The sequence below is a fragment of the Gambusia affinis genome, linkage group LG04, assembly GCF_019740435.1.
Source record: "Gambusia affinis linkage group LG04, SWU_Gaff_1.0, whole genome shotgun sequence".
In the NCBI taxonomy this organism is placed as follows: domain Eukaryota; kingdom Metazoa; phylum Chordata; class Actinopteri; order Cyprinodontiformes; family Poeciliidae; genus Gambusia; species Gambusia affinis.
Window position 1 is genome coordinate 16,767,414 of NC_057871.1, and position 14,453 is coordinate 16,781,866.

The 14,453-nt window shown below is 38.1% G+C and overlaps 1 protein-coding gene across 4 annotated transcripts in view; it reads right to left on the reverse strand.

Moving 5' to 3' along the window:
- The window catches only part of LOC122830004 (testis-expressed protein 2-like), a 28,371-nt gene that overhangs the window by 4,129 nt on the left and 9,789 nt on the right, over positions 1 to 14,453 (reverse strand). For 3 of the 4 annotated variants that reach the window (XM_044115023.1, XM_044115025.1, XM_044115022.1), the window contains exons 3-8: positions 5,922 to 7,432; positions 4,756 to 4,956; positions 4,159 to 4,495; positions 3,795 to 4,036; positions 3,427 to 3,591; positions 3,087 to 3,186 (exon numbers count right to left, since the gene is read on the reverse strand). In XM_044115023.1, the coding sequence (XP_043970958.1) occupies positions 3,087 to 3,186; positions 3,427 to 3,591; positions 3,795 to 4,036; positions 4,159 to 4,495; positions 4,756 to 4,956; positions 5,922 to 7,409 (2,533 nt within the window). In that variant the 5' untranslated portion in view covers positions 7,410 to 7,432. Of the gene's footprint in view, positions 1 to 3,086; positions 3,187 to 3,426; positions 3,592 to 3,794; positions 4,037 to 4,158; positions 4,496 to 4,755; positions 4,957 to 5,921; positions 7,433 to 10,682; positions 10,932 to 14,453 lie in introns of all 4 variants that reach the window. The other variant, XM_044115024.1, reaches the window with a different exon arrangement.

Here is a 14,453-nt window from a genome sequence, read left to right on the forward strand (position 1 = left end):
CATGAACACTTTTTAATGTTTTACACTGAGATTTTTACAGACAGTACCATTGGTTATTTTTTTAAAATGGTTACCATTGGTTTATACTTTTAAGTTGTCGTTGATTAAACCTGGATAAATACAGCAAGGATACTCTTTTTCCCAAGTGTTAAAAAAACAAGGACAATGGACCTGCCAAAAATTTGCAAACTTATTTGCCTGTCTTTTAATATGACAATTGTGCAACACTGTTTATGACATTTAGCAGCATGTTAATGCTGTGAAATGTCCCATTGGGAGATAAATAACTCAATATTACAGAACTGCTTATACGCCCTTATAAAAAATAGCAGGTATGAGGTGGGCTGTGCAAAGTTACAGTTCATGTTTCTACCACTTGATGGCAGCAAATTTTGACAAATAATAAATCAATAAAGAGTGCGAATGCAAACTCATACGGACAGCCATTTAGATAACCTAATATTAAAACAGGTATTTAGTCTTACATATTTGGTTTGCCACTTTTTCTGTCGTTAAGAAAACATAATTTCATTAGATGTCACTGCTAGCAACAGCTGAAAGACATTGTTACTCAACTGGGTTAGCCAGTACATAATTAGCATTTCCGCCTCTAGCACTCTAGAGGTTTGACAAAATCCAAATAAATAAAATGCAGAATTAATAATAGTATTGAAAACAAATTAAACACTTTAAAGATGATGAGGTTGGATCAGCAGCAGATAAGAATGGACCTTGTTTTCATACAGAGTTATGAAGCAAGGTGAGCCAGACAAAAGAAATCAGAAAGGAGGAATGGAGAAACAAAGAGGAACAGAAAGTAGAGAGAGAAAATAAATCAAAGCCTGAAGAAAACAAAAGACAGAACTGAAGGTTTGGCAAAGCAGTATGTAAAAATAGATGAAAAAAACTCATTAAAGCAGTCAGGCAGGATGAACAAGTTTGCTCTCCTCAGACTGGTGGGTTTTGACTGACTGTGAAACTGGTAGAGATTTGCATGGCACATAGTTCAACTTGCTAAATTTAGAGAGTTCTACCTGGCTTGGATCGAAAATTAATGAGAACTTTTGCTTTCAGACATGAAGATGGTGCAAAGAAAAAAAACAATACAGGCAAAAAGCAGCAAATATACAGTACATGTCACAAAAGGACAGACTATATGGACCAATGGCTAAAGAAATGTTTAGTGGAGGTTATACATGGTGTAAAAGGATAGTAAAATGAAAGAAAAAGTTCAAATGCTCAAGATGCTAGCACACAAAACAGTAAAGGTTCATTGAGCTCATGCAATCAGCCAAATTGTTCCAGGAATCAGCTTGAAAGTTTGAATTGCTTGAGTTGGATGATTTAGCGGGCCATTAAAAATAAGCTTTCTCTGAAAAGGTTCAATCTGATTTGAAAAAAAAAACAAAAAAAAAAACAAAACCCAAACATCTCAAATAAATGTTATCCACAAGTATAGAGGTTTTTGTTAGACTAACATCTCTTGAGTGTCACTATATTTATGTTCTGACTCAGAGGAGAACAATGGTCTATGTTTCCTGAATAAATTTGGCATTTCAGGTCACACTGTTTGAAACCATAAGCAAAAGCAGTTGCCATTTTGGTTAGTGATGCAATCAACTCTTACTCTCATTAAAGGGTTATACGAGAGCTGTGGCAATAAAAATGAGGCAGTGACTCATGGTGTAGAGAAGAACAGTGAAAACTGAGACGTAAAGAGCATACCCACAAAGAGGAATATAAAAAGGAAAGGGAATACAGAAAATAACAATATAGAGCAGCAAATATACATGTGATGAAAAGACAGACTGTATGGAATAATGACAAAACAGAACCAAAGCTTAATCCTGAAGTCTGAATGTTTGGGGAAAAAAATGTAAACAAACTATTTCTGAAATTATAATATACTATAACAATAGTAAATATAATATTACACCATCACTGGTGTTTTTGTTAATCTTTTCTACATATATTGTTTTTAGTATTATGTGACTTTTTATGTGTGAACTCTTACACCTGAATTTAATAAGTTGCGCCAAAACCATAAAGGCCGTTTCTATTAAATGTGTTACCATGTTTTTTTTTCTTAAAAAGGTTCACCAAGATATTAGTAACTCAAAATCATCCACACTTTTTCGTGTTTAGTCAAAATTCAAGTCTCATATTCTCAGTACAGGCTTAAGCTTCACATATTAATTCCACAGGCACACATCCTGGTTATGCGTTTATGACCAGTCTGTACTGCACCCAAAAAACTCTGACCTGCTCACACTGCAGCACATTTCTGCCAATTGTACGGTAATTTGAGAATCAATATGAAATCATTTACACTGCACTGTAAAATCTTTTACATTCTGCAAAACATCCAGCCATGCAAAGCTTCTAAAGTGATAGCAAAGGACAGCATAAAACAAAGCCCTGAGGTACTCTTGGTCACAGTGACAATGTAACAGCAACCATAGATAAGACAAACGGTTGTACTCTAAACACACACAGGAGCAATGTTTCTCCTGTGAGCTGACTGCCTGATAAGCTCCAAAGCATACTGTACTGAACTTGTACATAAAAAAAAAAAAATATCTTGTCTGTTTTTAATGAGTGAAACTGTTCTGAATGTCTGGTGAATTCAGAAGTCACAAAATGTTTTTGTCAGTATATTCATACACTTTCTGTTCTAATAAAGGATAACTACTGTACAACCAGTAAAACACAGTAATATATATCCTTACTTTGAATTAATGCAGCTTAGGTAGGATGGGCATTTCAAGCAAATTTTCAATGGGAGCCTGTCAGCATGTTGCACACACTGGGGTAGCTTTGTCAAAGCAACTGTTCAACAATATTTGCATATGGAATGATAAGCCCGTGACAATGTTACATGAGGAACACTGTGGGACTCAAAGCCCGATAATCATGTAACACATTAAATTCAAAATCTGCAACTTGGTTACAAACCAAAAAGAAATAAGGTTATCTTCCCTTGATGTGCGTTATCACAGAGCTGATATAGGTTGCAATGTTTGAGGAAATGTGTGATTAACCCCTAGGAGTGTATGTCTGTCTGTGTAGTGTGATCCATCTCTTGCCTCGGCAGTCAACGGAAGGTGCAGATGCTCCAAGAATTCTGGGAGTGGTTGTCCCCATGTCCAGTTCTGTCAGGGTTAGCTCATTCATGAAGTAAGGCAGCTGAAAGAGACCCAAGCGTACAGTCTGAACCTCCATCAACAACTACGCTTCATCAGGTAAATGTTCGTAAACACAATGCCATGTGAAACAGCCACTCACATGAGAGCAGCTTAATGCATTTAGCCATTTGTATGCACTAAAGATAACTTACTGAAGTTCAAACAGGACAATAAAATGGGAAAGAAAGGGAATTTTTTGCACTCTAAGAACAAAAGCGTCCCCAGGTCTTGTTACACTCACTCGTATCTTGCTGAGCTTCATCTGAATCTTCTTGGAGACTTGTTCACACCAGTAGGGCTCGGTCAGGAAGTCCCAGAAGAGTCTGCCAAGGGCTGCGTTCACCCAGGCAACAGAGTCCTCTTCCTGTCCCTTGGGCTGCTCCTGAGCTGATGTATTGCTCTGAACCTAAACACAAAGTTCCCGTTAACAGGAGTATGAAACATTCAACTTGCTGCATTTTATTATGCTCCTCCGCCATTCATGTTATGAACACACAAACAGCAAATGAGGTGACAGGTTTATCACCTTAAAAAAATTAACTGAAAAAGTTAAGTTAAAAAGAGAGCCAAATATTTTAAGCTTATAAAAGGATAATAAACTCACTATACCTTTTTATCAGTTCCAGGGCTGCTCTGCGGGCTTTCAGCAAAGCCGGCAGATGTGAGATTGTCTGCCCGGTGGTTTTGCAGCAAGGAGGCCATGTACACACTGTATTCTAAAAGCAGCTTGCTCCTGGAACTCCCTGATAGTGTCAGGGAGCTTATGGAGTCTCTTGACTTGAACAGTGGCGCCATGGCTTCGTCGCTAACGGTGCGGCTACTTCTGGGGCTGTGACCGGCCGAGATCGTGGCTGTAACAAATTACAGATTACCATCTTAAGTTATCCTAACAGGGATTTTGACTTAAGGATTAAGAAAATTATCAACAGACAAGTCATAATACATAAATAAATAAATAAATAAAGTCTCTGACCTTTTGTACTGATCCCAACAGAAGGTACTTTCTTCATATTCACTCTGACGTTAGAGGCTGAGAGGAAGCGCTGAAACCAATCCTCTTTCTCCCTCCCCGTCCGTCCAAACAGGAAGATGGTCAGATCTCTTTTGGACAGGGAGGACCGCCGGTCCTGTGCTTCACTGGTTCCCTCTTGATTAATCCCAGCACTCAAAGTCTCGCCATCCTCCAACCTGCCCTCATCTGGCTCATCTATCTTTGACATGAAGTCAGCTTGTCTCCCAAGTTCAATGCAGATGGGATATTTTTTGTTCCATACTCTCTTTTTGGCTAGATTTAAAGGCGTTAAATAGATCTGAGGGAAGACATGTGGGGGTGGGGGGGAACAGACTTCTCAGGTCATCATATATTTATTATTTTCCAAAAAGCTAATACCATTGCTATAATTTCAATGGAAGTTATCACATACTGAGCTATTATTTGCAGATTTACTTTTTATAGAGTTTATGAAGAGCTTTGAAGATAATCTTCAAAGGTGTAGGGATGTCTAAGATTATATTTTGAAAATATGAGACAGTATTAAGTGAGTAATAAGACAGTAGTGTGAAAGCATACCTTGCTGTTGCGAAGGTCGTATATCTTCTGACTGACAAAGCTCACATCAGGCTTTGGTTCGCTGTGTCCAGCACGGCGGGAAATGTTGCGGTTGGGTTTGGAAAGACGAATGACAGAGCCCTCAAGGCGAACGAACACAGACTGAGTAAGTGTGGCATGGTATGTTTCTGGGTCGTAGTTTGATATCTCATTCATCCAGCCCTGAAAGAATAACATATCAGTTGAATATAGACAATGCTTCACTGCACTATATTGGAGCTGAAATCAGAAACTTGAAGACTATTAACCCAAAGAGCATGTTAAATATCAACAGACCACATCAACCCTTAAATACTGGTGTTGAGGTCTCTTACATAGAGCATCGTAAAGAGTCTTTGTTTTCCCTGCACGCATACAAGCACAGGCCATTTACCTTTACAGTCATTTTACTAATACAGATCACAACACTGTAGATTGCAGCTGAAATGAGGAATTAAAAACAGAAAGTTTTTTTTTTATTTGTGGAGAGCTTGCTGGTCTGTTAGGACAAATGCTGCAATGCAGCAGGCAGTGGCTTGGAGACCTAACTTCCAACTCATATTTACCGTCACCTTATCAGCTCCAATTCCAGTTGGACAATGACGTCACTATTTTATTTAATGAAAAATCAGTGAGCATGAAGGAGGAGTTTGGTATGCCATTAGTAACAGCCCTCTTTCACAACTTTTGACTGTTCTTTTTTTATACATTTATCACATTTAAATGTAAATGAACATAATAGTAATTATACAACTCCAAATAAATATACAAAGCTGCAAGAAAAATGTTAATATATGGTTATTAAAGTTTATCTAGCTAAATTCAGTCACATTTGCCATGTTTTTTTTTTAAAGAAAGCATTTCTTTATTGCAATTATTTTCTAAATATTTTAATCCTATTATTTGACCAGTTTGAACAATTTTTAATAACATGGTTTAGCCAAACTGCACAATAATTTGGCAACTCAATGTAGTTTTGTGATACCACATTCAAAATAAAAAATGCATTTTTTTTTTTAGCATACAGGACACTGAATGATCTCAGCATTTATGTTTTTAAAATTACATATCTTAAAAAAACTATTGTGGAGCTGAAAAATGGCAACAGCATAGAAGAATGAAATAATAAAAAAGTGGAAATAACCGACCTTGTATGTTTCTGGCTCTTTAACGTCCAACCTGATAATTTTCGAGAGCTTTCTTGAATGTCTCTTTTCAAGTCCACGTGATTTTGGCCCCGTGAGCCAAACAACACCGATGGCCAAAAAGAATCCTACCCCAATCCCAAATAGTATTCCTCTAATATAGCCTGGAAATGGCAACACAAAGCATCCATAGACCACAAGAGTAAGGAGAGCGAGAGTATAGTATGGCACATAAGGTGCTTGCTCACACTCTTCACATTCGTCGTCATTGCTTGGGTTCAAACTGCCACTTTGTGAGAGTTGACTGTCAGCTTGAGTAGTAGTAGTTCCTTCATTACTCTCACCCTCTGTGTCAGTGCAAGTCTCAAAGTCTTCATTGTTCAAGATGCAAAAGTCCTCCTCCTCCTGTTTTGCCAGCGCAGACAAGTTAAGTAAAGATAATTTGTTGGGGCTTTTAGAGTCAGCAGAGGGCTCACCAGGTGATTCGACTCCAACAGAGGTCCAACTGTTGGGGCTTTCTGCCTGAACGTCAACTCCATCTTCCTCTTTGATGCAGTAGTTGTTGTTGTTGCTCTCCTGGTTCCTACAGACAGAACTGATGGTGGAGAGTTCTGTGGCACTGGCAGAGAGCCCCTTAGGCCGGTAAATGCCACCACCACTCTTTTCATCCATGATCTTGCTGAGTAGCTGGAGTGGTTCGGAAATGGCTTCCGTGAGACGCCGCTTAGTGTCTTCGAATCGTGCTTCAACTTCCGAGACTTTAAAGAAGCTTCGGTTGTCTGGCGACACCAACGGTGAGGAGGGGGCAGTTTTAGAGTCGTTAACTGATGCCACGGCAGCAGACGGCATCCTTGACTGTGCAAATTGCTTTAAAAGACTCAGGTTAAGACGAGAATCTGGAAGACGGTAAGATGTGGAAGAAGAGGACGAGTCCTGGGATGTATCCGATGATAAAGATTTGACAAGACTTTTCATGAGTTGTCTGTGTCTAACTGAGGATGTCGGAGCAGAGGAAGCCCCTTCACGGGACTCGATGTCTGAGGAAGGTGACTTTGCCCAGCCCAAGGTGGAGGGAAAGCTCAGAGATTTTATGGGAGAAGAATTGGCAGATGAGGCCTTTTGCTCAGGGACATGCGAAGACAGAATTTGTGTAGGAAAACGGTTAGTTTGATTACTTGAACTGGGAGAAAACCCAGAGGATTCAGGGATGACAGCAACACCGGCTGCAGAATCCAGAGATGCCCCGTCAAACATTTCCTCACTTGCTTCCACGGCCGTCACGATATTAGAGTCGTCCAGAGGAGCTGAAGCTGTAGGACGGGCTGCGATGAACAGACCCTCTTCTTCCTCCTCTTCCTCCTTCCCAAGAGCTGAGAAGTGGATGGTAATGGCCTCCTTTGATGGTGATCGCTGGACATGGAGTTTAGGGGCCACAACAGATGGCTTTTTATCTGTGGATTTCGCTCCATGGCTAGGATCCTGGCTGGTCATTTCAGTACGGCCACTGAGTCAGTCTGCAAAAAATAAACAGAGTTTAAAGTGAATATTCAAATATTTGGATCCGTTGAAATGCAGTAATGCCAGACGAGTGTGACTTATCTCTACAGTTGTACCAACAAACATCACAGAAAACTTTCATTGAAAGACAAAGAAATTATAGAATTGCATTTCATAACCAACATGTTAATATTTTTGTTTAGTTTAAACTTGTAGAGGACAAAAAGGCTGAAAACCCCCCAAAAACCTCTAAATAAGGCCAAAATAAGAAACGGAATAGTCAAGCAGAAATAGACAGAATATGACCATCTACTGTCTGAAGAGTATGTGTGATGAGCCCAAATTAAAAAATACTGTAGTAAAATGCCACTTCTAAAATATTTAATAACTAAGCCAAAAATAACAGCCAAATTCTTAACAGGATTTCAACCATCTGACAAGGCAAAAATTAAATCCAATCTGTAATAAAAAATGCTAAGCTATCAAAACAGAGTATTGCAACGCCATTTCCTTGAGAATGGTATCTGCTGTAAGGTTTTAATAGCTTTCCATCGACATTTCGTGAGGCTGCGAAAAGGCCAAAACTCTCAAACAGATTAATAATACAAATTCATATTCAAATTTTTATCTCTATTTGCATCTTTGTGACATCCTCTGGAGAAAATAGAGTTCTGCTAATAGCATGGTGACATCTGGCATTCATGTCCTTGTGTTTTGTCTGTGCTGTGGAGGTGGCAGGTCAAACTGGCTCACTCATTTACAGACTCCACTCACCCACTCATTGTCACATGGGTCATGAGTGAGCTCGTTACCCAGTCAGGCAATCTGCCAGCAACCTCTATCCCTGGTTAGCCAGCTTTTGGTGCACTGCAACACAATGAGCCATTGTAGAAGGCATTCGGAATTGGATAGCATGTCAACACAATTCTGAAAATCCTCCAATAGCAGCTTAAAAAAAGAAAAGAAAAAAAAAAAAAGCGGGATAAAGTTGGATTTGATTTTTATCTTCTGATGAAATCAGAACCTGACAACACTGAATAGCAAGTAAATTAAAATTTTTAAATGTAGCTCATCAGAAGCCACATTTAGAAGTGAGTTGGCCAAACTGTTATATTGTCCCATTCTTTACTTTCAAAACAAATTCACAGTTTAAATAAATATGACCAAAAAGTTGGCTTTTGGATGTGGGTTATCACTTCCTGCTTTAAGCTTTTTGGGAACTGAACACACTGAATGAATGGATGTTGTTTCTACATACTTATAAACGGTTACGCTGTTCATTCTGATAATCATAATATTTGATTTCAGTGTTATCTGGGACAATTTACAAACTTAAGCACAACATAGAAGGAAACCCACTTTGTGTTTCTACCATTGATGTTAATTGATCTTTTCAACATACTGATCACAGTGTGTACAAGGACATGGAGACAGAACAAATTACTGGACTTGGGAAGTATCAAAATACTCAACTAAAGTTTCAACTGTGCTTAGCAAAAATGAAGAGAATTATTCAAATATAAATAAGAGTAATATGAAACGTCTTGGGTTTTTAAAGAAATAAATTTTATTTATTTTTTTATCTCTTTCAAACAGCCATACAGTTAAATGCCAGTCATATTGAAACGCATAGCCCGCTTATGTGGGGAGATTCTTGAAGGGTTGCTCTGCCTCATCTGTTCTCTCAGTACAACTTCACAGCCACACATTAGTATTCTCACATTGCTGTCAACTGAAATCTAGGAAGTCAATATGTGAATCAAAAACAAACAACCCCCACACTCACCCAACATCATACAGTTTTCCTCATGATGTGATGTTCAGAAACAGCTGACTTACTACAGAGGTGGTTTCTGACCATAACATGACCAGTGTGAGATCACTTTAAAAGTCACATTTTTTCAGACTTTTTGGATCTGGGACAAAAGGGAAGTAGAGAAAATGGGCCATCATGTCATGCCTTGTACCACTGCTCCCCCCTCATCACTCTCTTGCGAAATAGAAGCAATAACAGTGGTCTTAACAAATAGTTACTACAAGAATTCAGGCAATTGGCTATATTTTTGCTTTTATACACACACACTTTTAAAAAGGTAATACTAACTCCTTAATAAACAGCCAAAAAAAGAACATTTACACAGACGCTCATCCATGCAAAGGCTTATCTAAACAATCATGGCTGAGAAACAAAATGGGGAAGTGCTGCTAGAAGTTTAAACAGCATTTAACATTGCAAGAAGAACTGGGGACAAGTTTTGGAAACCTTTGCTTACAAGGAAAACTCTCAATTTTACGAGAGATTCTGCTTATGAGACAACAAACAGAATGAGCTTTAAACCCAGCCGTGCTATATAACCCACACTCTGATATTTAAGAGCAATAAGAAAAGATCTATAAAGCTCCTGAATCTGCAAAAGAGAAGCAGTAAACCTACCTAAGAGCATAAGGTAATGTTAACAGCCAACCTACCATAAGAGGAAGAAATCTGCCAAAAATATTTTATATATATTACAATATATCAAATAGTAGAGGTGCACTGATTGCAGTTTTCTGGCCCTTCGCCAATTACCAGTCTCTAAAAACCCTGATCTTCCGATACTTATTTTGTTTAAAATGTTGCAACATATACCAACAGAGTTGCTGGGATGGTAACAGTGGTGTGACTTTTGTTAACTTTAAATGTGCAGACATGACCTGGTGGGTGGGCTCATCAGTCAAACTTCTCTCATAGAGAAAATGAAGTAGCAATTATCACAATTTCAATGTGTTTAAAATTGTCACTGGAAGGACAATACTGGAAGGTCACTAATATTCAATGCTTGGTAGCCTGTTATACTTTAAGTGCCATATATTGATTTTTTGATTATCTCATTACTTCATTATATATCTGGGTTGTGGCCTTATGGGTGGACTTTCAATGTCCTATCTAATACAGATCTCAGTAACCAAGCTCAGGGAAAGTGGGGGAGTACATTTTGGAAAAGACAGAGACATTCAGAACAAATGTATCATTGGTTATTAACACCATGACTGCAATATTTAATGATGACAACTTTTGGCAACTAGATCAATTAGGGTCATCTTTATAGCAGAAATAAATTTATGCCTCACTTTTTAAGAAACTGCTACATCAGGAAAAAGTGCCATCTGTAGTACAAAAGGGCATCTCTCAGATACATACCAATAGATATTTATCTGAAAATGACCAGTAGATAAAATAGTATTAATGAAATAAGAAAAAAGATAAACGTAAGAAGCAACTCTTACCAATTCCAGCTACAAATCCTGACAATTCTCTAAATGCACCTGAGCTTTAAACAGGAGAACAGGCGGTCAGTTTTCACTTTACAAAACTCAATTAGCTTTCTGTGAGGTTATTTCTGGGAGTCACTCTGCTCATTTCTTGCTGCAAATGCAACATATTAGCTCCTGTAGAGAATCTCAAATGTCACGCTCTGCTGTTGTAGAGGACATCACTGACATCAAGAGGACGCTTGCTGAGAGACGGAAGGCAAACTGCACGAGAAAAACACCAAGCAGAGAAAAGCATGAAAACACTTCAGAGGTTGCCAAGAGAGAGATTAGAGGAAGTCCTTACTTGAATCCTGTTGTTTACTTAGGCTGGTAATGGTTTGTCCTGAGCGTTGGCTGAAAGGGCAACAAATGACGGTCTCGCATCTCAGTGTTCCCTTTAGTGCTGTGCCAGTATTACAGATACTCTAGCCATATTAAATGTTAAAGGGTAAGAAATGACAAGACACATTTGAGAATGTTCTCTGAATGTGGTTGTACACTCCCTCATTTTTTTAAACAGGTAAGGTCTAACAGGTTGTAACTCTGGAAAAACCTGAACTTTGATCCCACCGTCTCTGTTGTGCTATGAGAGGCATTTTTATGCATAGTATGTAGGTAGAATTCCAACCTTAAAGTATGGGTCAACACAACTAAAAACAGAGTGGTTTATTTAAAACTAAATATCTCTGTTCTCAAAACTGTTGTTTTGGCTGGACTTGAAGGTCACTAGGTATTATTAAATTGTGCAATTGTGATTCAAATGACATAATTTCAGCAGTTTTTTCCCCCACCACTATACGCCCTGTTGTGCGTGTGGCATTTTAATCAACAATTAAATACCAATACCTCCCTGACTTCATGTTGTGGAGACAAACAGAAAGCAGCCAGCTGCCCAACAGTACCGAACCTGTTCTTAAGAATGCTGACAAACTAGTGACACGACAAACTAAAATGTTTTGTGTTGAGATCATCCCAAGTATCAGCTGACTGCAAAACCTTAAGCAACTCCTCCAGCAACAGCTGCAGTGCAATGTCCAGAGAACACGCTTCAACTAAATTGTGGCGTATAACCCTACAACGTCTAAGGCAACGATTCAGATCATCAGCACTCTATTTTTAAAAATTTGTTTTGGACAAATGAATTGGATTGGCAATACTGTTATTTATCAATGGGTATACAAACCTGGGAAATACTTATAATCCAACTTTTTCAGATGTTTTCTATAGTAAATATGTCTTTCTATTGTAAAGTGAGATTTGTAAAAGCCTCATTGTAATTACCATGAAACAGAAGAACTTGCATACTAATGCATCTGTAATAATGGATGACATTTCCTTGACATGATAACACCATTCAATCAGCCAACACCAGATAAGATAAGGAGCAAGCTTATCTAACAAAAATGTTATTAAACTAAGGAATAAGGTCAAGCACTGACTAAAAAGTGAGAGATTGAAAAAGGTCAAACCGCTTCACATCCCAACAGACACATTTTAAAAAATATGGTTTTTATTTACATCAGCATTAACTCATCTGAAAATGTGCTTCACTAACTGTAGTTAATTTTATCTTTAAAACACACAATTATCACTGCATTAAATACTTAAATCATTTGCAACTGTGAAAGTTAGGAATTCAGTAATTTGTAGTCTCAATGCAGCATCAATAAACTGTACATGGAATTCACACTCTTAAGTATCATTATAAGAAATAGGATACAAGTGTTATTTGAAAAGAATATAATGAAATCTAATCATTATTGTTGTACTGTGCAGGTTTTCTATTGTCGATGAGCAAAATCACAGTGATTTTTTTTTCTTCATTGAACAAATCAAAACTAAGAAATGCAATGCACTTCTTTTGTGTTTCATTAAAAATCAGATCAAAGTTAGGGACATGATACACAAATGAGAATAACCTGGTAACTCGTGTTATTTGTTCCATTCAAAATGACCACCTCAATTAAAAAAAAAATCCATATCCCAGTTTTCCTCCTTATTAGGTCATTTGCCAAAAACACAAAAAACAAAATCAAATCTGAATCAAATCAAAAATCAGCCAGGAGCTGCACGCTGGCTGCATCACATGACATATTTTTTTTTTCCACTGAAAGATTGAACAAAAAAACACCGTGAGGAAGAGGCTGGTGGAGGCCGGAGCCACTTGTTCCCTGCGTTTTCCTGCCAAGCTGCAAGTGTCTTTAAATGGCACTGTGAAATCCTTCACTTCACCGGCTGATGCAGAGCGGTTTGCCAATTCTTTGTCTCATAATAAATGACTTTGTTAATCATTCTATGCTAGTTAGTTTGCTAGTTCGATTAAGCTTTGGTGCACACTAAATACTTTATACAATTTCTGGAGGTAAACACGGGGTGTTGGGTTTAGATTGCCCACTTGTGATTCTTTTTTTTGCTCTGTTACCCGGCAGCCTCCACTCTAGATTCTGGGATATGCCGCTTTGTTCATGTTGCGGCAAGGGTGAGTTTTGGGGTTTTTGTTTTTACCTTGTTGCTGTTAAGTTGCCTGTGTTTTGTTTTGTTTACCCTGTCAGCTGTTTTTTTTACGTTGTGATAAATGCAGGATAATAGTACTTTTAAGTCGAGCATGAGTCCTATTAATTTTGTTTCCTGGAACTGTAGAGGCCTTGGTATGGCTCTTAAAAGAGCGAAGGTGTTTTCACACCTAAAATCACTTTCATCTGATATTGTCTTTCTGCAGGAGACTCATATTCATCCAACTGAGCAGAGACGATTGAGATCTTCTTGGGTGTCTCAGGTTTACCAAGCTAATTTTTCTTCCAAGGCTAGAGGGGTTGCAATCCTTATTCGCAAGTCTATCCCATTTATTTTTAACTCAATGACTGCAGATCCAGGGGGGAGGTATGTGCTTGTCACTGGCGAAATTAATTCCATCCCTGTTGCCCTTTTGAATATTTATGCCCCAAATTGTGACTGTCCCGACTTTTCTGCAAGATATTTGATATTATTGCACAATTTAATAATAGGGACTTGATTATAGGAGGTGACTTCAACTGTTATCTCGACCCAGTGTTGGATAGGTCCTCCAATAAGGTTGCTTCTTCTTTGAAATCAGTGTCTGTTATAAATAATCTAATTAAGTCACTAAACTTAGTTGATATCTGGAGCTTCAGCATCCTTCCGATCATAAATACTCTTTTTTCCCCTTCCATGGTAGTTTTACCAGAATTGACCACTTTTTAATTGATTCTAAATTGATTTCACGTACAGTCAGTTCTCTCTATCACGGGATCTTAATTTCAGATCACGCCCCTCTCTTACTTCAGATCCACTTTAATCTTCATGCTCCATCGTTTAACTGGAGGTTTATCCCCCCCATCAATTCGGATCAAGCACTTAAGGACTTCATTTCAGCTAAAATTTCAGATTTTCTTCTTTAATGACAAAGGTGATGTGTCTAGAGTCATTTAAGGTGGTTCTGAGGGGCAACATTATTTCCTATCAGTCTTCTGCCAAAAGGGCCAGATCACAGCGTTTTGCAGATATTCAGGCTGAATTGTCTGCTTTGGAGGACAGGTACCAGAATACAAATGATGAAAATATACTTAATGCCATTCTGAAGATAAAATCTGAATATAACCACATGCTTGGTGAACAAGTTGGTAATTGCATTCGCAAACTTAAACAAAAGCATTTTGAACTGGCGGATAAACCTGATAGATTGCTTTCTAGACAAATAAAAGGCACTCTGGCAGATAGAGCTAT